Genomic DNA, 22,883 nt, shown 5'->3' with positions numbered 1-22,883 from the left:
AATCTCCGCTTTGGAATGGCTTATTATAGGTGTGCTTTTGGTCGTGTGTTAGGCGCAAAATCTACAATCCTGTAACCTCTCTTGTAACAATACAAATTATCACGGAAGCAAATATAATTCTAAAGCAAAACAGGAACGCCGACGGACATGCCATCGGCGCTCTGTGTGATTTGTAGCAAATGAGCAACACAGAAGCCTGCTAAGGATGGAAATGCCCAAACGCTACCCATCATCTTTACGTCCAGCGTATGCCTAGCTTTTCCTCTGACCTGCTCCCAGAGCAAATGCCGTGCTGTCGAGCGTTCTCTCTACATGTTAGCTGCCAACCACTCGTCTGCCGCTTTTTCGGCATCTTTCTCAATAAACGCCTCCGTCAAGGCACCAGCTCCGCTGTTGTTAGATGTCCCGGCACCGCCCACGGCCGTCGGTGACACAAACTCGCCGTCGACGACCTTCCAGCCGGCCCTCTTCATGTCGGCCCATTCCCGCGCCACCTTGAGTCGCGCGAGCTCACCGGCGGCGCGCGCGTCCTCGGCCGAATCGTGCCCGACCATGTCGGACCCTTGGTGTTCCTGGATCTTACGGTTCAGAAGCGTGCTCATGAGCTGCTTGAGACTGTTGCGGGACGGCAGGCCCTTCTTGTGCGGGAACGCGAGCACGGTGTCGAAGAGCGTCGGGTGAATGATGCGCACCGAATTCAGGTCGTTTTCCAGGCCGTGGCCGATGAGCGGCGTCGACGGCGAGAGGAGCGAAAAGAGCAGGTCTCGCGCCACAGCGGGCGAGGACACGACCCTGAGTCTCTTCTTAATGGCTTGACCTTCTTCGGAGTCGCCGCTGGTGGGGGGAACGAGGGGATCGCCGGAACGCCAGGCCTCGGCCTGGGCGAGGTGGTCAGGCTTGACACCCGAGAAGCGGGTGTTGAGGTCGAGAATCTCGCCAAGGGGGCAGACGAGGACGTCGAGAATCTCGGCGCCGTCAGGCCAGGATGTGGCTGTGAGGCGAATGAGCTCCATGCCGTAGACAGTATAGCCCATTTCACCATCAAAGCACACAGCACGATCTGTTGGCACTGCAGGGTTCTCAGGCGTGGTCGCAAAGTTGAGCACAGACGCGAGACGGCTCGGGTTGTTGGCTTTGAAGACGTGGTTCGGGTGGGTGAAGCAGCCGACCGAATCGCCAACATGCTCGCCGCAACAGAGCCAGACCTTCGGCTGCTGGCCGTGGTCGCCGGGGACCTTTTCGGGAAAGGACATCTTGCCCCAGTGAAAGTTGCACGCGCCGCCTGAGGTGAGGGCGCCGTCCTCCTGGCGCCGACCGACAAACACCTGAAACCGCTGCGCACAGCGGTCGCACTCTTCCCAATTATCGGCGCCAGCGACACCCTCTTTGGACTTGGTCACTTCCTCCTCCGTGGGCGCCCTGGGGACATAGCCCATATCGGCGAGGGCATCGACTGGCGTGAGGAGGCGGCGGAGGAGCGTAACTTCCTGGGCAGAGGTCAGGCCAGTCTGGACGATGACGGCATTACCTTCCATGACGTCGCGCTGGCGCTTCTTGCTCGGCGGCATCTCCTTTTCGCGCTCACTGATCCATTCCTTGGGTTTAAGACGAGTGTATTTGAGAATGATGTTCTTCATGATGTTGCTGTACACCGCTGCCTTGCCTACAGCCACGGCTTCTTCTTCGTCGAGTACACGCGTGATGATGGCCTGGTCTGAGAGGATCAGTCGCTGCTGATTGTCTTTGGCGTCTTGTTTTAGTCGGTCATTGTGTTCCGTGTATTTCTTGTGAAGCATCTTGACCAGCTTCAGCCTCATCTCATGGCTGGCAGGCGAATGCTTGAGCAGTCGCGGATTGAGCGATTCCTGCTTCACCGGTACGGCCGCGGTCGGGGCCGGGGCGGTCTTTGGCTTGGCCGGTGATACGGGTCGTTTCATAGAGCGGATCGACGGTGCTAGACTTGTGTGACTGGCGGCATGTGCTAGGCGGCTCCCGGGTGGGTTGGCCACGGTCGAAGATGAAGTTGGCTCAGGTCGATCCAGATGCATGGCTTCTCTAACGCCACCAGTATTGGAGCCGCTACCCGATGCCATTGTTGCACCTTCTTGAGTGGAACTTGGCCCAGTCGACGCTTCAGGGCTATCCGTGCCGTTGCCGTGACTTCCAAAGAGGCACTCGAAGGCTGAGCACTGGGATCCAGCCGGGCAGGCAATGTGTTTGAGAGAGGCCTTGAGAGACATGATGATGCGCGTATGACACTACTTATGGGATTGTGCGCGATGAGAAGAGGCAACTCAGCAGCAGGTTGGGCGACCCAGCTGACTGGGACGGATAGGCAAAACCCAAGGCTTGTGTCATCAAAAGGAGCTCGCACAAAGATATTTAAGATGTGCGGATCAATAGTGCGCGTAGCACCATGTTTGCGGGAGGTGAGATGCGGCGCCGCGGATGCTGAGGTTGGGTTGTGGTTGGGAAACCCTGCATATCAATTGAGGCGGACCGGTTTTGTGGATGCGCAAATGCGGTGGCGCTGGAGGGGCCGTGATGCCGTCAGGTACCGTGAGGCTAGAGGTGTGGCGATTGGCCGTGGCACAGACCCGGTGCGCTGGCGCTGCGGTGCAAAAGTTCACAAAGACAACAGGTTGTCTCAGATGAAAAATAAGTTTCTTCCCGCGGGTACATGCCGAACTATACAGTGCACTGTTGTTGTTTGCTGCTTGCTCGCGTTTTCTGTGCAAACGCCACCCACCACACCACGCCAATGAAAATGGTCCTTCATATGGTGAAACTTTATAACTATTCTATTATTCCCGTTGTGCTTTTTTTACTTTTGCAATTTGTTCCCGATCCATAGAGCCAAGACATCAATCACTTCTCTCGTTTGTTCAAGCGCGGGCCGTTCACCTCTCCTTTAGCCCTGTAACGTTCCGTATTGGGCTCATCTACACGTTTCAGGGCTAAACATACGAGAGAAGAGGCATCGTCGCCCCCAAAGCTTATTGATTCAATCACGGGTGCCGCTTGTATCACCCATGGAAGCTCGGCTTGAAGCGGGGTGACACATGGCAGTCTTGCCTTTGTGGCACCTGACCCGGCTGCTACCACCGACCAACACGTTTGCCTACGGCTACGGCGGCTGGACCCTGCCACCCAGCTTCACGTCTATTCTCAGAAAAAAAAGAGAAAAAAACGCAAAGAAATGAGACAGAAAGCTGAGGTCTACCGGGACTTAAGCTAGCACAGCTCGTTCGACAGTGCGGATGCCTTGTCTCGCCTGCCTGCCTGGCAAGCAGGCACATAAACCTCTGCAGTTACCACAACACTAGACGATAGAGCGCGGCACGTCAAACCTCCAAAAATTGGCTCGGTAATTTAGAAATACGATTGGTACTAGGACTGACATTCAGAGCCTGGTGTACAGGTTCTTGGCCTATGCCGCATTTTCTAGACACATATCTCAACATGTTCCGGCTATCGCGCCAGAACCACAGCAATGATGCCTTCGGCCAGCTTGCCTAGGAGCTTGCACTCGGCTCGGCTCCATCGCGATTGTAGCTCTCGAGGGATCAGGCAATTACCACTTAGAAAAATTATTACGCCCCTCCACAGCTCCAAAAGACGAGTCTATACCAATAGACGCAAGTGGATGGATAAAGTCTGCACAAAGTCGGCTCAGTTGCAGCACCTTGACGCCGCCATTTATTGAGCTGCTAAGCAGCAGAGGATGCCAAGCGAGTGATCAATCTTCATTTCCTGGCACCACTTAGAGTCTAGCAGGATTATTTGACTTTGAGGGATCATTCTATATCTAGATTCTTGCTCTACTGAGAGAGACTTGCGTAGGATCAGTGTGGTCAAATCAGTGCAGTAATCACGGACGCACCTTCGAGCGGTACAAGGCGTGATAGTTGACAGAGTATACAAAATACAAGATGATCCCCATGGCCACGAAATACCTTCATATTGACAGCTTCATCTTCATATTTATTCTACTCCCGTCTCAATTACTCGAAGGCGCCCATCATGGTCTCTCAGAGCCTCCTTACTGCTACCGTACTCGCGACGACTACTGCCGCCTACAAGTATGGTCTCGCTTACAGCGATGGCATCGAAATCAGTGGTTTTACGGACGACTACGTTGCCAGAACCGAAATCACCTGGCGATGCCGTCAATGCTTGGAGACAGTACATGAACCCTTACGCCGGTCGTGCTCGTCTCGGCGCCCCTGACGTTTCTAACGATGGCTATGGATGGCTACAGGATTTCCCGAACCAATGCCAGGGCAGCCATATTGATTTTGTGCCTGTACACTGGTACAACGACCACTCTATGGAGCGTGACTTTGAGAACTGGGTCAACAGCATCTGCAGCCTGGTCGGAAACCGCAAGGTAGGGATCACTGAGTACGTCATAACTCCAGTTTCTCGTCAAATTCTGTCATGAAATACTAAATCAATCCATAGTTCAAGCGGTTCGGAAACGAGCATGAGCAGCTTGATTTTCTCAGGGATGCTCTGCCTTTCCTCGACAACAAGTCTTGTGTCAAGCGCTACGCGTACTTTGGCATCAACAATGCCAACAAGGACTTGATCGAGGTGACGGCCCGAACCTTACTCAGCTCGGTGCTTGGTACGGTTTTGGTCTTCCACGATAAGTGGCCCGCTAGGCGTTAACCGAACGGCGGAGGTTTCACGCTCTTGACGGGCGAACTACCGAACAATTTATTCTTCGCGTCACCCGTTACTTACTTCTTCTTAGATACAGGGTTTTTCTCTTTCGATGTACTCACTTTCTCTATATAGGGACTTGCGTTCACTAAAATAGACTGCCATTCGCTTATTCGGGACACTGTTCATGATGCTGCGTTACGCTAAACAAAACATCGGGCTCGACTTGTATAATTCATTTCAGCAACAGAAAATGATAGAAAAGAAAAACGAAGTACTTTCGCAATCAAGGTAGGCATAGACGTCAGATCTTTGCGCCTAAGTTCTTGTTTCATTTTTTCCGCTATCGCGAAATGAGGAAACTGTCGAGTAGTTTTGCGACAACCCACGGGCTTCGGGTGGCGAGAGTAATAAGGTAGCGAGCGGCACCACGAGTCTACCACCCAGTGTCTGCCCTTGCATCCCCTGTGTAGAGGTACCATTCCGAAGCATACATTTCGGGGTTTCCATTTTTATACATTTGTCGAGTAAAATCTTTGTTAGCCACAAATTGGAAGGTAAATTCGTCAATGATCTTTATTCACTAATGGTGGCCTGTTTCTTTAAAAAGTACATGCGAATCCACAGCGCGGACAAAGTACCAGCGTAACTGAAATAGTAATAATCAATTTTCTATAGTTGAACTCGATAAGTTTGTGTGAACTCTGGGAATTTTTACTCTTCAAGTACGCCCATAATGGATGCGAGATAAAGGTTCGCCTACCCCAGAACAGGTGCACAGGCACGGGACAGACAGGGTAGCCACTCCATGTAGCGCAGCGACTGCGACAGTGCGGGCCTTGCACGCTGAACAACCACAGCCTTTAACCTTGCAAAGCATATTAGTGCCGTCAGATGCGGCTGTAAAGGGTTTTGAAGCCTAGCTGTAGTTAGCACGAGTATTCTGTGGTATGCTGTCGAGGAGGGTGGCCGGTAGTCGCCTCTTTTTCGTGCCGAAGGGGGGGGGGGGCGGCTGCCATGACTACCAATCCCGGGATCCCGGAGACAATTCCAAAGGTCCCTGAATATCATGAGGAAGGAGGCAAAGACAAGGTACGGAGAAAAATGCCGTGGCTGTCCTCTGGCAGAGACAGCGCACCAGTGCTACCACTTTTAGCGTGGACTTGGCTGGTTGGCTGTATGAGATTGGTATTCTGGCCGCTGCGATGGAAATTGCCAAGTCGATATTCTCTGTGTGGCTACTGCAGATAATCCACTTGCGGACATCTTTTGTCTCATCTGAGCTATGCAGATTATAAAGTCTTTGGATGCACTTTATCAGTCGAGTCCTGTCGTGTCTCGCCTGCCCTTACAGCCCCAGTTCTGTCTCGCTGCTGTGAGACCCTGCAGACCTGGTAAAGTCGGCAAGGGGTCCCCCGTACTACGAATTCCAGATTTTGGTAACTGGTCTTAGACTGATCATGATGGCAGTTTTCTGCATTTTCAATGAGTTCTCACTGATGTTCCGTCGACATTCGGTGCTGAGGCTTTCACCTCTTGATAACCGTGTAGTCGCTCTATACAAGGATGAGTAGCGACTTGTAAGTAAAGCTACGTGACTACTTGAAAGAATCCGGGGCCCAAGACGGGTATACTGTGCCTTGGAGGCCCACATGCCGTTGACCACATTTTGGGTACCACATGGTGCTGCCAAGTAGTAGCGACGGGAAGGGCGAATGAGCAGGCGGGGCATCACCGTGCATAGTGAGATATGCAGATTCGTTGCCACCCGGGATCGAGAGCGGTTTCTCCTCTCGGAATGGACTTAGACTACGACTGGCTGTATGGCTCGGAGTAAGGGATCTGGTTCTCTTGGCTGGCACAAGGAGACCAGAAGCAGCACGAACGATGGCACCTGCCAAATTATAAATACCAACCTATGGCCCGTAATCTACAACATGCTCCTTATTCCAACTCATCCAATTCTGAAGACACATATCCTTCCTCACCAAAATGAAGACTACCTTTGCCGCTACCCTGGTCTGCCTGGCTTCCGTTGTGGTCGCCTCGCCTGTAAGTCCTTGCCACTGAGAGGCAATCAGCGTCCGTGAGACACCCAGGAATATCCACTAACACGGGACATCTGCAGGTCCCGGACCAGGAGACCCTGCCCGGCTTCCTTAACCCCATCTTCGGCGGCGTGAACCCCGAAAAGTCGGACGGCCAAAAGGGCATCACCGGCCAGGGCGGTAATCTCTTCAGCAACATCTTTGACAGCGCCACCTGTCTCGTCAGCGGCTTCCTGGGCGGCGGCAACCCCAACTGCAAGGGCAAGGGTTCGGCTGTCGCGCCTGGGACAGCCACGCCCAGCGGTGCCGCCGGCGGTGCTCCTGGTGCTTCTGCCAGTGGCGCCCCCGGTGCTTCTGCCGGCGGTGCTCCCGGTGCCGCCGCCACTGGTGCGCCTGGTGGTGCTCCTGGTGCTTCCGCCAGTGGTGCTCCTGGTGGTGCTCCTGGTGCTTCCGCCAGTGGTGCTCCTGGTGCCGCCGCCAGTGGTGCTCCTGGTGGTGCTCCTGGTGGTGCTCCTGGTGCCGCCGCCAGTGGTGCTCCTGGTGGTGCTCCTGGTGCTTCCGCCAGTGGTGCTCCTGGTGGTGCGCCTGGCGGCGACAACAGCAGCAGCCAGTCCACCCGCTACACCTACAACTACTCGACGAACGATGATGGCAAGCTCGAGGTTGATGTCAAGCTCCAGAATGGCCGCATGTGCCATTACACGATTGACGCTCAAGGCCAGGACGTCAAGAAGGCGATTGCTGCCGAGGCCCAGAAGTGCATCGCGCAGGGCAAGTAATGGTCGCGATCCTTGCGAGTACAAACCGTTCCACAGGTAGCATCGGCCTTGAAGAGTCGTCTATTCAAATTCAATATAAATTCATTCCTCCGGAGCTTTTTACCATCTTCTCATGTGACTATTATTATCTGCACCGCTTCCTGATTCGCTAGCCGGGTGCAGTGGTTGTCCCTATGCTTGACTACCAACGCTGATCCAGCCATCAAACTCGTTCTCTTCTTGATTTGCACAATCGATCACTAATATCTGCTCGCCTGGCTCTCTGATCGGTGTATTACATGGCGCTGAGACACAACCAGCGCGGCGCCTCAAAGACCCAACAAAATTCGCTCATCAATAGTTAATTTTTCCGTCAGTCGTCAGGAATTGATTAATTCAAGTCGTGTAATAATTCGCATATTATTTTACTATTAAACCCGCCCGGGTTCATCTCCACCGCGCTGGTAACGCCTCAAGTCCTTACGTCAGTGGTGCACGCGTGGGCGCGACGCAAGGAGCCGAGATGCAACCCACCCACACACACCATCAGCCAAAGCAATCAGCCGAAACGGCCACTCCAGTACACCAGTACAGCCAAAACCTTAACCAGTCTCCCTGCACCGCCCTGTGCCGACTTTCCATCGAACGCCGACTGTATAAAAGCCCAGGCTTCCCTCCGCCAGCTGCGCCCGCGCCCGCGCCCGCGCATCGTCGCTCCTACACCCCCTCTACGCGACAGCCTCGTCCATCGCGTCTCTCTGGCCATCGGGAGGCGTCATATGGGTCGGAGAACTCGTACCTGTCGCATTCCAGCAACTCTTGCCCGCTCGCACGAGTCGCACCCGCCGCTTCGTCGCATCGCATTGCACGCGCAACAAGCAGGCACCCGTCGTAGAAAGCGAAGCCGTCGACCCGCGCCCCGACCTTGCCACGAAATACGCTTTCAATTGGCAGGTGCCTTCAATGTAAGTTGAGACCGATCGAAAATAAATTGGCTTGCGCACCCTCGAAGATTGTTTGCGCGACTTGTGAAACAAGTATGCTTATTGTGGCCAAATTTTGCTCTTTCTCCTCCTGCAAACGTTACCTCTAATTTTGGAAACAATTATTTTGCCATTTTTTATCACTCGGAAAGCCTCTGTTTGCAGAGTACTCATAGTAATGGCTAACAGGCGAAATCATCGCGGCAGCAACGAAATCAATCACTTGAAAGAAAACTTAGGACCATATTACCAACAACCTCTACAAGGGGCACGAAACGACATGTCACAACGAAACCGTAGCGGCCGCGGATCAAGCCGCAACAACGGCAGCTCACACGGCGAAGAAGCACAAATATGGGACTCCTGCAAGGGTCAATTAGCCGACATTATCAATGGCATCAACGCCGAAAACGACAGCCTAAAGGAGCTCGTCGACATGGACAAGCAAGTGGGCGCCATGGACCCGAACAAGATTCCAAACGAGTCTCTTAAGAAGATGGAGAACCTCTGCCGATCCGGTGTCAAGTTCTCCGAGGCCAACATTACGTCCCTCAAGAACGTAACGGAGCAGCTCAAGATCCTTCGCGCCGTGGTTGTTGCCAAGGAGCAGGCCGAAGCCGCCGCCGCGGGCCCGAGCAAGAGAGCTGCCAGGGACAGCGCAGCCAGCTCGTCCCTATACGACTTTGACGCGGCCGGAGACTCCCCAGTACCTAGCCCAATTGGCGGCTCGAGAAAACACAGCGAGAGGAATAAAGACCGTGGAGGAGAGCGAGAGCGAGAACGAGACAGCATACCACCCAAGGCGGAGAGCGTGGAGCCGCCAGGCTCGGCCAACAAGTCCAAGATCATCTTCTCCAAGGGTGACGCTGTGGCCTTCAAGTCCAAGGCTGGTGCGACAGAGGGCATGGCGGATTGGATCATGGGCGAGGTTGCGCAGGTCATCGGCGAGGGAAAAAACCGCCGGTACAAGGTTCTCGACATTGAGCCAGACGACCACAGCAAGCAAAAGGAGTACAGGACGAGCGCGAGCAACATGATTTCGATTACGCCAGAGAGTCAGGCCAGCACGCTCGAGGATTGGAAGAAGGGCCAAATTGTGCTCGCTCTATATCCCAACACTACGACGTTTTACAAAGCGGAGGTGCACAGCATGGATGGCGCTGGCAAGGTGAATCTCAAGTTTGAGGGGGAAAATGACTCCACGACTCTACAGCAGGTTGAGCGCCGCTTTGTGATTGAGTACCGGGCGTAGATGGATTGGCCTCGCTAGGACTGAGCGTGACTAGGTGCGTCGGACGATTGGATTGGACGACGAGATTGGAAATTCTTGAACGGCGTCATGGTAACAGTACCCAGGTATGTTTTACGGTATATCGGTGTTATGGAATAAGGCTTCTCAATACAAGTCTTCCTGCAAACTTGGTATAACTCTCATGGCGTGATTGAGTGCAACGTTGTGCGTAGCCAGACCCAGCCAGGCTACACTTGACTGCTGATCCACTCAGCGAGGGCATGAGTCACTGACAAGCGATACGAATCCTGCTCAATGCTGCACAAGGCTGGCAGTAATCATGAATGAAAACCGCGAATTGCATGCCCTGTTGGCTGACAAGACTTGGATCGGATTTGATCTCGATGACACCCTGCACGAATTCCGACGTGCGTCCGGCGCAGCTACTAGCCATGTACTGCGTCTCATATCGACGCAGTACGGCGTAGACATGGCCGCATTGCAAGCTTGCTACGCCAGGATCCTGAAAATTAAAACGGCAAATGCCTTTTCCGACGGCAGGACATCGACAGACTATCGAAGAGAGCGATTCACCAGTCTGCTCCACGACTTGTCGCTGCCCGAGGAGAATGACATCATGGCGCGCATCCTGATGCAGTACAACGCCACGCTGGCCGGCGCATTGCAGCTCAAACCGGGCGCGATGGAGCTACTGTTGATGCTCAAGGCAAAGGACAGGAAAATTGTCGTGGTGACAGAGGGGCCGCAGGACGCGCAGGAGTGGACGCTGCAACAGCTGGGTCTCGCGCCGCTGGTGGATGTCCTGGTGACGACGAGCGTGTTCAAAGACGACCAAGGTGGATGGACTGTTTGGGAAAGTGCTGCAGCGTTTGGGTATAGCGCCGGAGGAAATGGTGTTTGTGGGGGACAATTATGAAAGGGATGTGTTGCCGGCGGGGGAGGTGGGAATTTTGGCGATTCATTATGCGGAGGGGAGTGGTGGGTTGGTCCAGGAAGGGGATGATCTGAATGTGGCGACGCTGGAGGAGTTGCGGCGATTGTTTGAATAACGGGATTCAAACGTACTATGGGAGAAAGACGAGAACAGGGTAGTTGGCGGGGGGTCACTGAGAAGGAAGGGACAAGGATGAGTACTCGGCAGTTTAACACGTTAAATATCAATCTGTTCCGACTTGCTCTGATTTGAACGTCGCAGACCATACCCGACCGTTTGCACACCCTACACAAATCTTCGAACCTTGGACTGCATATCTCGAGGGAGTATAATCAGTAGGGATCCAGAATACCTTCTTGCCTCGGTGCTCAATCCATCTTTTATCTTCTCTTATTCCACAACGCAAATAAGCAGTGAAAGACAAACGTGTGTCGGTGCATGAATGATTTTGCGACGCTGCAAGCCAGTTGATATCAAGCGTTCCTGTATCTGTGAAGAGCCGAGCATTGTCTCGTGGGTCGAATGAGAGGTTTCCATAAAACTCACCGACAAAAATCGTCAGGAGGCATTCTCCAGAGAGGACGTCCCAGACTTTCACAGCCTTGCCTTCTGGCCATGACGCAACGTGGGATCTATCATTTGACAACGCGACTGGTAAAGGAATTGAAGACCGATGGCCCTCGAGAGTGAGCAAGCAGCTTTCGGTTTTACTGTCCCAAACCTTGATGATGCCGTGATTCGAACGTGATGCCACTCGCCGCCCATCGTATGAAAGTGCTGCTGAAAGCATGAGGCGCTTACGACCCTTTTGGGTCATTAAGCACTCGCCAGAGCTGACGTTCCAGACTCGCACAGTGTAATCACTAGAGGCCGAGACAAATTGCTGTCCATCGGCGGAAAATGCAAGTGCTGTGACAGTGTTTTCATGACCACCGAGAGTCAGCAAGCAATTGTCAGACTTGACGTCCCAGACTCTGAATTTGGCCGCGGCTCCACGCCCAGATGCCGACACAACTTTCTGCCCGTCAAGAGAAACTGCTACGCAGCGCACAGCCCTCTCATGCCCCCCTAGAACCTTTGAGTGAACCATTGTATCGATCTCGTTGGCGCAAATGTCCCAGACTATAACCTTTCGTCTGTCGCTAAACACAACTTGTCCTTGATTGTGCGCGCAATTTTCTGAAAGACGCGCCCCTTTGTGAGTATGCAGACATTTGCCAGATGCAGCGTTCCAGAGTTTCATTGTTTTCAGCGAGCCAGTTATGAAATGTTGGCCGTTGTTAAAAATGATGATTGTCTTTACGTAGCTTTCGTGCCGGCTGAAAGTCGGCGACGCATCGCTAGACCGAATATCCCATGTTTTAATGGCGGAAAGATAGCTTAAAGCTACATGTTGGATGTCGTGCGAAAAAGTGACCGATTCCCTTGAAATCGGAAGGGTTGGGAATGTTTGCAAGCAAGACTCAGAGCTGGTGTCCCATATTTTAACAACACCATCCTCTGAGACTGAGGCAAGCTTCTGGCTTTTTTCTGAAAACTTCAATGCTTTAATCTCAGCATTGTGGCCTTGAAAATTATGAAGACAGTCTCCTGTAATAGCATCCCAGATTTGAACAGTATAATTTGCGGCAGTCGAAGCAAGATATTGGCCATCATGTGAGAACGCCAGCACCGACTCCCAATTGCCACAGTTTCCGATAGTTCGGCAGTGGTTGGTATTTAAGTTCCAGATGCGAACCGTGTTCGATTTTTCGAAAGCAATGTACTTGCTATCGTATAAGAAAGCGACCGGAGACCTTCTATAAAGTAGCTCAAACCTTTTCCAGACAATCGCCCGTGTGGACGTCCCGGATATGCAGTGTGGTCAGAGATTTTAAAGTGAGCCTCTGGCTATCGTGGGAGAAAATGATCGGCGATATCATATCCCAATCATCTCCGGTCGGTATTCTGAAACGCATGCGGCCAGTGCTTGTTTCCCATATGCTGATTGCACCTCTTCCCGGTTTGCTGTCCAATGGGATCGGTTTGTCGTTGCAATATGAAACTAGTTGCCGGCTGTCGTGGGAGAAGGCCACAGTCAGCAGCTCGCCCGTCTGGCTTTCAATTGTCAATAGACAGTCTCCAGTGCTGGAGTCCCAAATCTTAATTATGCCGTCCTCGGAACCTGAAGCCAGGCGCTGACTGTCATGTGAATACGCAACACATCTCACGTCACTCTTATGACCTTCAAAGGTCAAAGCAGACACGTCCCAGTTCTCTTCAACTCCGCGTTCTATTGTCAACCACTCGGGCTCTTCGCCTTTGTCGCTGAAAATTTCCCTGATGAGACTTCTAGACGGGCTTAGCAAAAGTGCAGGATCGTAAACCTGCATCGGCGCGACCTCGATGCTGGATTTATGTGCCAACAAGAAGCGGGTTGCGTCATGTAGTAGGTTCTGATGTTGCTCCAAATTGAGACTTGCCTATTTAGAATTAGAATGGTTGTTGATCCTATCTGCATTGTTCGCTCACCATGAATCTGGTCAGCTCTCGCAAAGGCTTCACCAGGTTGGACAAACCCTTCAGCAGACTGAGGGCCTCCAACCAGTAAATATACTTTGCATGGACAAAATTGTACACAATATCGGCAGCCTTCTCTTGCATAGCCACATCAGAACTCGTGTCCAATGCCGAGCTTCTGAAATGCTCCATCCAAAACAATGCTGAATAAGAGATCGGCTGTAGAGGTGTCAAGTCAGGTGGCGGGTCTCGCTCGGCCAGGGGCCCCAATTCAGTCCGCATAGATCGCGTCGCAAAGTTGATGACAAAAGCTCCAGAGACTTGCGAAAAAGCGTGTAGTCCTGCTTTGTCCAGCCCGAGGATGCGATCTCTTGTCCTTCTAGGCCGAGCAAATAATCCTTCGCTGACTTGTGTACAAAACTGATATTTTTGTCCTCAATCGTGAGGAATGAGCCGCAGCGTACAACGAGAGTCTCTAGACCTGCGTCCCCGTACTTTTCAAATTCTTGAGAAGAGAAACCTCTCAGCTGCACCAATGTGATTGGACGAAACACTGTGGAGGCGATTGCCAGGATTTCCGTGCATAGCTTTTTATGTCGGGAGGTTTGGATCCTTAAGAGCATTTCCGAGTATAAACCGTCCAGTCCTGCAGGAAACGATTCCAACTCCATTTCTTTGTCACCGTCTAGGATCTCTGGATCTGCTAGCGCCTTGCAAACTAGTGCCACCCGTAGGAATGTTCCGCCCGCATTGAGAACAAGCCGTCCTTTAATGAGGTTCACTTTAGTATCGGAAAGTCTTTTCTGCCGCTTGAGGTGACCGACTGCGTTCTCAATGTAGTTTATTATGGACGTGGATATCGAATCTTTCTTCTCTTCGAGCTCGAGCTTGATTCGCCGCCTGTTCTGCAGGGGTAGATGGGGATCCCCGGCTAGGTCGTCGTCGCTGAAACCAGGCCAGATCAAGTCTTTGCGGCTGGAGACTAGCCATTTGGCTCTCTTGGAAGCCGACAAACTAATAATGAGCTCGAGAAGTGCCCTTTGGCGGTCAGCGCATTCATCCAACGCATCGATGATGATGTAAGTGCTGTGTAGAGCTGGGTCATTGAGGACTTGGACAAAGACCTCCAGTACTGCCTCCCAAGCAGTTGCACCATCGAACTGTCTGTTACCCATTCCGTCTTCGCAGCTCTTTCGGACGTGCGATATAAGTTCGGGTTGTTGCTTGACCAGCATCCAGAGAAGACTGCGGACGACTGCGGCGCATTGTTGAGGCTAGCATCAGTAGATTGACACAAGAAGAAGGCGACGTTGAGCTGCTCAGTTTTCGACTCCATGAACTGGTCGATGATACCACATAGAAGCATAGTCTTGCCTTTACCAGGATCTCCGCTTATCCATAGCAATTGATTGTCCTCGTCCTTTTGCCATTGTTGGAAGTCGTCGTCGCTGAGATCCCAGTCGTATGAGCTGACTTGTGGTGCTTCTTTTGCACTTTGCAAAGCCTTCTTGGCAAGACGCGGATCGGTAGCCCAAAGAGCCTCCAGAAATTCCCGATCCTCTTTGCTCAAGCTCATCTGTTCCATGCGCTGCACTACGCTGAGTAAGGCATGCACTCCGCCACCAATGCCATCAAGATTTTGACGTATCACTCCCGCCTCGCCCCGGAGTTCCATCACCTGCCCCATGCTCTCGCCAGACATGGTCAAATGGAGCCTTTCTTGGACAGCTTTTTCCAGCACTTGAAGCGCCTTCAGTTTGCCTTTCCAATCGTCAAAGAAAATGCTACCCCAAAAGAATCTCGAGGGCCGGCTGCTGAAAAAGTGCAGAACACTTCGAATTTCGAATTCGATAACTTTTTCGTACAAGCTTCTAATTTGCAGCTTGAGCTCGCCTTTGGCACCGACTTCCATTTGAGAAGGCAGAAACAAAGTCTCCATCTCAATGTAGTATCTCATTTGGGAGGTGACATAGTCAAATCCTTGGCGATGATCGGCCCCCGCGCCACCGGGATTCAGCAGGAGTGGAACAACTAGCGAAACACCTGCCATGACGATGGCAGCGTTCGGGATGTCCTTCACAGCGGCCTGGACTATCTTCTGGATCGGTTCGATGATCGACGCGGCATTGGTGGCCGTGTTCTTGAGGTTGAGCTCGTGGCCCCAAAGTCGTCGAGCAATTTCTTTGTCCTTCATTTGACGTAAACCAAGATCGGCAACAGTGTCGAGGACTTTTCGGCGTTGACACGCATCGTGCATTGAGGGCAGCCCTTCTGCTTGATTGCTACTGCCATTCTCCTTGGCTGCCAAAGTCAGTGTCGAGTTGCTAACAAATCATTTTGGAATTCGCATACATTCCTCGTAAATTTTTAGCAAGGCATTGTTGTAAGCCCTGAGGATGCCGCCTGGATCCTCTTTCTCAAGCGCACTGTATGCCTGATCCCAGAGCGAGTCGCCGTCCGCCGAGTTTTGCTCGCTTGTTTGGCTTACACCAGGCCTTCCGACTAGCGCAGGCTCGTGGGGCTCGAGGGTGTCGCCAGGAGTCTGCGGATTCGTCGTGTTTGCGCTCTGACTCGAAGAGCCACAGTCTTCTCCGCTCTCTTGAGGGCCATTCTTGTGGCGCAGCTTGCTCCAGAAGCCAGCAAAGCTCCGACGATTTGCAACTTTCTTCTTCGGAGACATAGCACCCGCAAAAGTATAAGCCAAAATGTAGAGTGTTCCACAGTCGAGGTGAAGTAGATCGCGTAGGTTAGATAGCACTAGCAATCTAGTTACCGGGAGAAAGATTGGTTGGAAGCGCTAATAAACCCAGTCGTGGCAAGCAGATGAAGTCAGCCCGACGCGCCTTACTGATGCGGGGTACTGGCACTAATGTGCTCGTAAATGGGCTGGTGGCTGCTAATTATAGATGGGCGATGCTCGTTGTATGGTCAGGGACCACGGCGCTTACAAGTCCAGAGAACCGGAGCTGATTCGTGGAGATGATCCTGCTTCGCACATTGTCTCACTATGTTTTGCCAAGTCTCTCTCTAGCTAGCTTGCGCTAAGTTCACGGTTAGGTCTCGAGCTTCAAGGCTCATTCAAAAGGATGTGGTGGCCTTAAGTTTATCTGCCAGCACGCATGATTGGTGTGGCAAAATGGGCTAGCAATTCTGACCAGCAAGTCAGTAAAAGTTATATTGAAAACGAGGGCATGATGTACAGCTCTGAACATCATTGCATATTAAACTTGGACATAAACACATATCTAACTTCCAATCATTGAAAAGCTAAACACCCCACATGCAATAGACAGGCATGTAGTCGTAGACGGACAAATTCCATCGATTGCCAAATAACCTTTCGTTGGGTGCTGCGATATGGTCCATTCAAGTTTCCCGATATCTAAAGTGGAAACTCTCTTTAATTTCCTTTAACACGGCCATCAGGCTCGCCGTCCTTGCGCAGGCCGTCATGCTCAGTTGGCTTGTAATCACCGCCGCTGTTGTCCGAGGCAGATTGGGTCTCGCCAGTGCCGTCTCCGGACTGGTTTCCACCCTTTGCACCTGCCTTGTGAGGGTCAACCTTGCCGTGAGCGAATTCTGCAAAAAGTTAGATAACTACTTGACAAATTAAAACGAACAGACATGCCTCCAGTTCCAACACGCTTGTCGGGGGTACCGTCCTGCTTGAGGCCGTCGTGCTCTGCCATAATATTTAGTTACCAATGCATCGCTTTGGGTTGTAGAGAGAGCATACCAGTAGGCTTGTAGTCGGACATGATGAAAATTTTCGGTGAATTGTTTGTAGAAGAAAGTTGTGGTAGAATACAGTGATGAATCGATTGCTGACGGATGAGGAATAATTCTGGAATTGAGCTGCAGAAACAGGCGGTTTATATATCTGAAGCTTGACAGTTCATCAACAAATGAATGATGCTCGCATCAGTTATTGTTTGCCCTTACAAGCTTCGCGGAGCTTTTCTCCCGGGACTGTGATTCTGGTGATGTGATGCGGTTGGTGCCTTTACATGGTGTTTTTTCACGGTCGGCGGAGACTGATTCGAATTTTGGTCACCGTGCAGATCGATCGGAGGAAAATGTCGGGCTACTTCGCTTTTCTTGCTGTGAATCTGTCGTCATGACTTTGACTTGAGACAGATCATGCTCATGGACATGCTCATCATGATCGCGTGGAGGTCAAACAGCAGCCACGGGTAGGGTAGCCTGGCGGGTTGGCGACTCCCGATCTTGGATCTGTTCAGGCTGTACTAGCATCGCGTGCTCACAGGTAGAGCTATCGCAGCCAAGATATGGTATCGACAGGTTCATATTCTGCACTGATCCCAATACTTGAGATGCTCGCCGGTAAGCAAAGTCGAAAGAAAGCACCTTTACGGGGAATGCAACATCTCCCCGCATTATTGGCCTTTCTGGACGAAGGCCCGCGCGGCTTCATTCACGACATCTGTGCTAGTTAGCGCACGATCCCGCAGGGTGCCCCGTCTTTTTTGATTCCAGAACTTCCGTGCCCTTTCCTTTAGGTAGCTAATAATTGTTCTTTCTATGATTGAGTTACTACGTAGGATACATTTCTCTTCCCGGAGCAGACCTTGCCGCCTTGTTGCTGGATCGACCGATGCGGCGCTTTCAGGCATGGATTCCATGTTGTCACACCGCTCCACCAGATGAGGCTATAAGATGCAGCGCCTGTAATGACGTGTGCAGTATGCAGTATATGAATTCCGGCGTGTTGCATCCCCGAAGCAAAGATGGAAGCAATGGCGTTGAAAATGATCTCTAGTCCTCGTGAGGTGACGAGCGCCATCCTCAATGCTTTTTTGTTTCGGTTTCGGTTTCGGATGCCTTGCGCCTGCACCTGAATGGCTGAGCACGGCGGACGAATGGCCAACGAAGATCGGGATCGGCCGTCCCGTCCACAAAAGCGGGATCTAAGCTCCGAAGACTGGATGATTCACCTTACGAAAGCTGCCCTGATATGCCTACCTGCCCGCCCTTTTGCACCTACCAAGCAAAGAAGCGAGCGATGCTTTTAAACTACAAATATTAGACACTTAGCTTTATCAATTCGCAATACAAGTCGGTTTATATTTAGTCGCCAAACCTCAGCGAATTCACCCTTGTTCTTGACCACAATGGAGCTACCAAGGATGTATCAACATGCTACCAGTAATATAGTAAGCATGGCCTGTCGATCCGGCTTCTGGTGATGCGACATGAAAATAGAAAACAGCCTCAAAATTCTTTCAATCACTTCAAGGTAAGCGCTTATTCTTTGCTAGATTTTTCTAAAGAATGATGTTTTACGTGGCAAAGCTGTGACGCTGATTGCAAGCTACGGAGATCGTTGCTTGCATAGGCAGCGGCCCCATCTCTGGCGCTGTCCCACCCATAACCGGTGCATCTTCGCTCCGTCAAACAGTTGAATAACACGAAATTTCGCAAGTGGGTTGAAAAGAACTACCAATGTTTTGAATAATTATTTAAGAAAAAACCCAAGTCATATGTGGTACTACCAGGACGTTTGTTGCAGACCACGCTTACTCTTCCATAATCAGGCCATACAATGCTACAAGACTTCGATTCTCCGTATGAGTATATGTCAAAACTCTTGCGGCCAAGTTACTGTGAAATTGAGGGTCGTTTGAGGCGCCCGCGAGGTCTAGGCGTCGGCACTTAGTTCTGATTTGCCTGGCACGCTAGAAAGAGGCGGAAATTAGCCAAAGGGCCTGCCACGAGCACCCTAACAGAATATTCAACATGAAATTTAACCATCATAAACAATATGCACGTAGCTGTTGTCTTTCTGGACCATGGGCGCCTGCCCATGTATGCGGGCGGCTCAGCCTTTCGCTCCGTGCCGTAGCAACAAAATCTACGGTGACGAACCAAGGCACACCGCGTAGAGGCGGAGCGTAGAGGCGGAGCGTAGATGGAAAAGTAAGAACAATCTCATTAATATTGAATCAGTTATGAGATCCAGTACTAAAACAGTACAGGCACATTGCCAAGCTTCTATTCGTGGAGTCCTCTACCAGGTCTGTTCTTTGCAGAGCTCCAACACGGACCTGTAAAGGCTTTAGGCCGGAGGGCATCACGGGTGGAGATCTGCCCCGAACTAAACGGGTTGCGCATAATACTGGGGTATACAAGACTAGAGAACCGTAAATTAGTGATCGGAATTTGATCAAACGGTTTACGTTAAACCTCCTTCGTGAGAGCAGCCGGGTCCCGACCCCCTCCAGCGGGTCTTCCCATGCCAGAGCACAAAAAGCTGTTAGCTAACAGCTCTATAGACATCAAGGCACCAGATGGCCCTCTGATTACGTTCTTGAGTAAAACCAAGAGATAGTGAATGCCAGATGCGCGGGGTCCCTAGTCGTTGTGACTAGAAGACTGGATGCAACGGGTATTTGGCCGGCTCGAAGGCTGGAACAAAAGCTTTCTCAGTAGACTAGTTGTGACAGGCAGGCGGTTCCAGACCAATGCTGGTGCAGCAACCAGAGCTGACGGTATCAACGCGTCGGTCCATCCTGCCATGCCTTCCATTACGTTTGGCTCAGGTTGGACTGAGCAGGACGAGAACGAAGTCAAGCAGAGATAGGAATTGGTCAAGAACGAATGGCTGTTTCCGGAATCAATCAAGCCATTCTACGGCAAGGTGTTCCGGCTCTGTCTGCAGTTCGCTAAATGCACGCCCTGGGACGTGGTCGGCTGCCGGACGAGATTACGGTTTCTACTCGATGGCAGCGTCCCTACGGGAAGCACAAACATAAACCACACGTGGTCGAAATAGTTTTGTAATGACCTTTCTGTCCTCATTACACATGTCGCGTGGCCTACAAGCTATCCTCTGGCTCTGGCCAATAACTTGGCGGCTGCTCTGCAGTATATGGTAATCGGGTACAGGCGCCCATGGAACCCAAAGTTTGATCACGAGGACGTATTTCGGGCTTGCATGAAACTCTTCTCGGACCAAAACGATGGGAGTAAATCGATGCGGGAGGTCTGCAAAGAGGTTCGGCAGCACCTAGCAAAGGTGGGCGTTGGGCTGCACAACTGTACCTTGTCCCATGTCTTCCTGGGGCTGGAAAAGTTGATTCCCGAGCCGCCAGAGCCGACGATACCGCAAGGCGACTACGCAGTCAGGTCGTGTGACTTGAAAACCCTGATTCATGCTCTAGACAACATGAAAACGGAGTCGGGCTTAAAGTTTTTACCTGCCCAGTTTCTGTATGAAAGGTCATGGCGCGTCGGCCAGGACCCAGACCACCATCAAGTCGTGAGGAGCTAGATCACTATCATGAGTCGGCGCCGATTGAGGAGCTGCGTAAATGTCGCCTTCGCCGACGCACTGAATTATCTGTGTCTGTCGCGGGGGCCGGCTTAGTAGCCAGGGGTGACGAGTCCAGAACCGTCGCTGCTGGTTCAATCTCACCAGTCGTGGATGTCAAGTCTGGAGACTGTTAGATGCTCGAGTGACGCTGGAAAACGACGTCGAGCCCTTTGCAGGCGTGTTGGCGAGGCGCGGTTGTCGCTCGAAAGAGGGCTGGTGCCGTAGAAGCTGGTCGAGACGCCTGCCGTTGGAGACCACGACCAAATGTTTCTGCGTGCTGCTGATGACGGCGATGATGAGCGCGGCGTGCATGGCGGTCTCGACATTATTGATCGGCAGTTTTGCAGTCTGGAAATGCTGTGCGCGAGACATGCTGTTAGCCATATCCGTGGCCTGCACGCGGCGGGACAACTTCGAAGCTGGTTCTTGCAATGTCGGGACGTCGGCTTCGTATCCTGCTCGTCACGCCTGTCGGTGATGACTGAAGCATGCCGAGTACACCAGTACAGTGTGGTAGTGTCGAGTCCGGAGAGGCTAGCGTGCGAGAAGGGCGGCTTTGCGCAGATTCCTTGTCCTGGTGTAGTCTGGTGATAGGGCAAGGAATGGTGCCAAATGGAGGAAATAAGCTGGGCCCAGACCCAGACAAGAGATTGTGCCTGAGCGGGCCGATCTAGCGAAGCAAGCAAGGTTTCAGCGGTTGCTTTTAATGGCATTAGTGGCGTTTGGTGCCTGGCAGGTTGTTGTGGGCGCTGTGGGCCGCTTGAGCCCCTGAGCAGTGGCATGGCAGAATTGCTGATGATGCCCGACCTCATTTGGCCTTGACGCGTCTATTAAATGACCTCGCCATATACGCATGATCAATTTCGAGATTAAATTCAAAGTCTATCGCTCTTCCCCGAATCTCAGTGCCGCCCTTATCGCAGCTGTCCCACCCGCTAACGCCTCATTACCAGTCCCTGCACCTTTCTCTGCTAGCAGCTGCGACTCCTCCTCTAATTAACCCACCTGACCATCGCGTCCCCCCCGTACCCAGGGATCTAATTTCGTCATTTCCTTTTGCCCATCTCCCGACCGTTCCAATTTTTTATTCCTGCATAGTTTTGTGTTCGCCAGTCTAATTCACGGCCTCGTCTTTATTCTGGTGCGTATTCGATTGTTCTTTCGTTGCTGATGTTACTGCCCCTGATATATCTCTGCCTGTGTCGCGAACGCCAGTCACACGCGCATCTCGGCCGCCGCTAGCCAGTCACCGACTGTCTCGCTTCATTCACCCGCTTACCCCTCGCTACGCTCGCCTCTGCTCTGTTCATATATGTCGCTTCTTCCCTCTTGTCCTTCTCAATTGACGACTGTTGCATCCAAACGATCTCGTGCTACCGTCATCCCCCTTACTTGATACCGCTAGCGGCGCTGCAGTCGTGCAATATTTACTCCCGCGACTTTGTTGCTAACACTGGCCATTTGCGCACCACCGAGCAGAAATCCGTATCGCGACGACCCGAATTGATCTCGATTCCATAGCACGCCACTTCCCTCACCAAAACCGCGCTCAGCCTTTGCGCACCAATCCGTAGCTATGGGTGGCCAACTCTCCAAGGTTATGGGCAGGCTCTTCGGATCCAAGGAAATGCGCCTCCTCATGCTCGGTCTCGACGCCGCTGGCAAGACCACTATTCTCTACAAGCTCAAGCTCGGACAAGATGTCACGACCATTCCTACTGTCGGCTTCAACGTCGAGACTGTCACCTACAAGAATGTCAAGTTCAACGTCTGGGACGTTGGTGGCCAGGACAAGATTCGTCCCCTCTGGCGACATTACTTCAGCGGTACGTGCTTGGCTCGCTTCATCGGCTGACACCTGTCTCCATACGCCTTGTCTTCGCGCCTGCTTTTGATACCCATGCGAGGGCGCTGGCGCCATCTCAGGTCCTCTGTCACTGCAACATCTCGCTAACATTATAATCATCGCAGGCACCCAAGGTCTCATTTTCGTTATTGACTCGTCCGATCGCGGCCGTATAATGGAAGCTCACCAGGAGCTTCACCGTATTATCAATGATCGTGAGATGAAGGACAGCCTGCTCCTCGTCTTTGCCAACAAACAGGATATTAAAGGAGGTGAGTGCATCTTGTTACGAATGGGAGAAGCCCTGTGCTAACCGCTCCTGTACAGCCATGTCGCCCCAGGAAGTCACAGAGAAGCTTCAACTCTCGAAACTCAAGGACAAGATCTGGTACGTTATCCCTAGCTGTGCCACTACTGGCGAGGGTCTCGCCGAAGGTCTTACTTGGCTCTCCAACAATATCAAAACGCCTGCCGCTCCCGTCAAGAAATAAGCGGTCAATATCCTTATCGACCACCGCCTTGGCTCCTTTGTGGGCTGCGACGTCGACTATTTCACACGTCC

General features: G+C 52.1%; 8 protein-coding genes across 10 annotated transcripts; 4 read left to right on the top strand and 4 right to left on the bottom strand.

Moving 5' to 3' along the window:
* Positions 1-308: 308 nt before the first annotated feature.
* On the bottom strand, positions 309-2,240 carry LMH87_000070 (uncharacterized protein; the record flags this gene model as incomplete). Its single annotated transcript, XM_056197919.1, has 1 exon — positions 309-2,240. One exon carries the CDS (start codon positions 2,238-2,240, stop codon positions 309-311), a length of 1,932 nt encoding a protein of 643 aa, XP_056054918.1.
* A 1,783-nt stretch (positions 2,241-4,023) lies between these two features.
* On the top strand, positions 4,024-4,674 carry LMH87_000069 (uncharacterized protein; the record flags this gene model as incomplete). 2 transcript variants are annotated; one of them, XM_056197918.1, is made up of 3 exons in its annotated part: positions 4,024-4,185; positions 4,262-4,390; positions 4,465-4,674. In XM_056197918.1, 3 exons carry the CDS (start codon positions 4,024-4,026, stop codon positions 4,672-4,674), a joined length of 501 nt encoding a protein of 166 aa, XP_056054917.1. The 2 variants fall into 2 exon arrangements, with proteins under 2 accessions (XP_056054917.1, XP_056054916.1); XM_056197917.1 differs by lacking the exon at positions 4,024-4,185 and having other exon boundaries at positions 4,190-4,390.
* A 1,986-nt stretch (positions 4,675-6,660) lies between these two features.
* LMH87_000068 (uncharacterized protein) lies at positions 6,661-9,709 on the top strand (the record flags this gene model as incomplete). Of its 2 annotated transcripts, none has more annotated exons than XM_056197916.1 (4): positions 6,661-6,720; positions 6,797-7,491; positions 8,158-8,439; positions 8,665-9,709. In XM_056197916.1, 4 exons carry the CDS (start codon positions 6,661-6,663, stop codon positions 9,707-9,709), a joined length of 2,082 nt encoding a protein of 693 aa, XP_056054915.1. The 2 variants fall into 2 exon arrangements, with proteins under 2 accessions (XP_056054915.1, XP_056054914.1); XM_056197915.1 differs by having other exon boundaries at positions 8,647-9,709.
* A 319-nt stretch (positions 9,710-10,028) lies between these two features.
* On the top strand, positions 10,029-10,625 carry LMH87_000067 (uncharacterized protein; the record flags this gene model as incomplete). The annotated part of the gene is made up of 1 exon (XM_056197914.1): positions 10,029-10,625. The coding sequence occupies one exon, from the start codon at positions 10,029-10,031 to the stop codon at positions 10,623-10,625; it is 597 nt and encodes a 198-aa protein (XP_056054913.1).
* Positions 10,626-12,454: 1,829 nt separating this feature from the next.
* Positions 12,455-13,424, bottom strand: LMH87_000066 (uncharacterized protein; the record flags this gene model as incomplete). Its single annotated transcript, XM_056197912.1, has 2 exons — positions 12,455-13,105; positions 13,155-13,424. 2 exons carry the CDS (start codon positions 13,422-13,424, stop codon positions 12,455-12,457), a joined length of 921 nt encoding a protein of 306 aa, XP_056054912.1.
* A 700-nt stretch (positions 13,425-14,124) lies between these two features.
* LMH87_000065 (uncharacterized protein) lies at positions 14,125-15,822 on the bottom strand (the record flags this gene model as incomplete). Its single annotated transcript, XM_056197911.1, has 2 exons — positions 14,125-15,443; positions 15,495-15,822. 2 exons carry the CDS (start codon positions 15,820-15,822, stop codon positions 14,125-14,127), a joined length of 1,647 nt encoding a protein of 548 aa, XP_056054911.1.
* Positions 15,823-16,542: 720 nt separating this feature from the next.
* On the bottom strand, positions 16,543-16,900 carry LMH87_000064 (uncharacterized protein; the record flags this gene model as incomplete). The annotated part of the gene is made up of 3 exons (XM_056197910.1): positions 16,543-16,721; positions 16,771-16,824; positions 16,879-16,900. The coding sequence occupies 3 exons, from the start codon at positions 16,898-16,900 to the stop codon at positions 16,543-16,545; spliced, it is 255 nt and encodes an 84-aa protein (XP_056054910.1).
* A 5,151-nt stretch (positions 16,901-22,051) lies between these two features.
* LMH87_000063 (uncharacterized protein) lies at positions 22,052-22,812 on the top strand (the record flags this gene model as incomplete). Its single annotated transcript, XM_056197909.1, has 3 exons — positions 22,052-22,301; positions 22,447-22,593; positions 22,649-22,812. 3 exons carry the CDS (start codon positions 22,052-22,054, stop codon positions 22,810-22,812), a joined length of 561 nt encoding a protein of 186 aa, XP_056054909.1.
* Positions 22,813-22,883: the final 71 nt, after the last annotated feature.

Source organism: Akanthomyces muscarius, chromosome 6, assembly GCF_028009165.1.
Source record: "Akanthomyces muscarius strain Ve6 chromosome 6, whole genome shotgun sequence".
Taxonomy (NCBI): Eukaryota; Fungi; Ascomycota; class Sordariomycetes; order Hypocreales; family Cordycipitaceae; genus Akanthomyces; species Akanthomyces muscarius.
The sequence above is the reverse complement of the archived record's forward strand: the minus strand, read 5'-3'. Positions and strand labels throughout refer to the sequence as shown.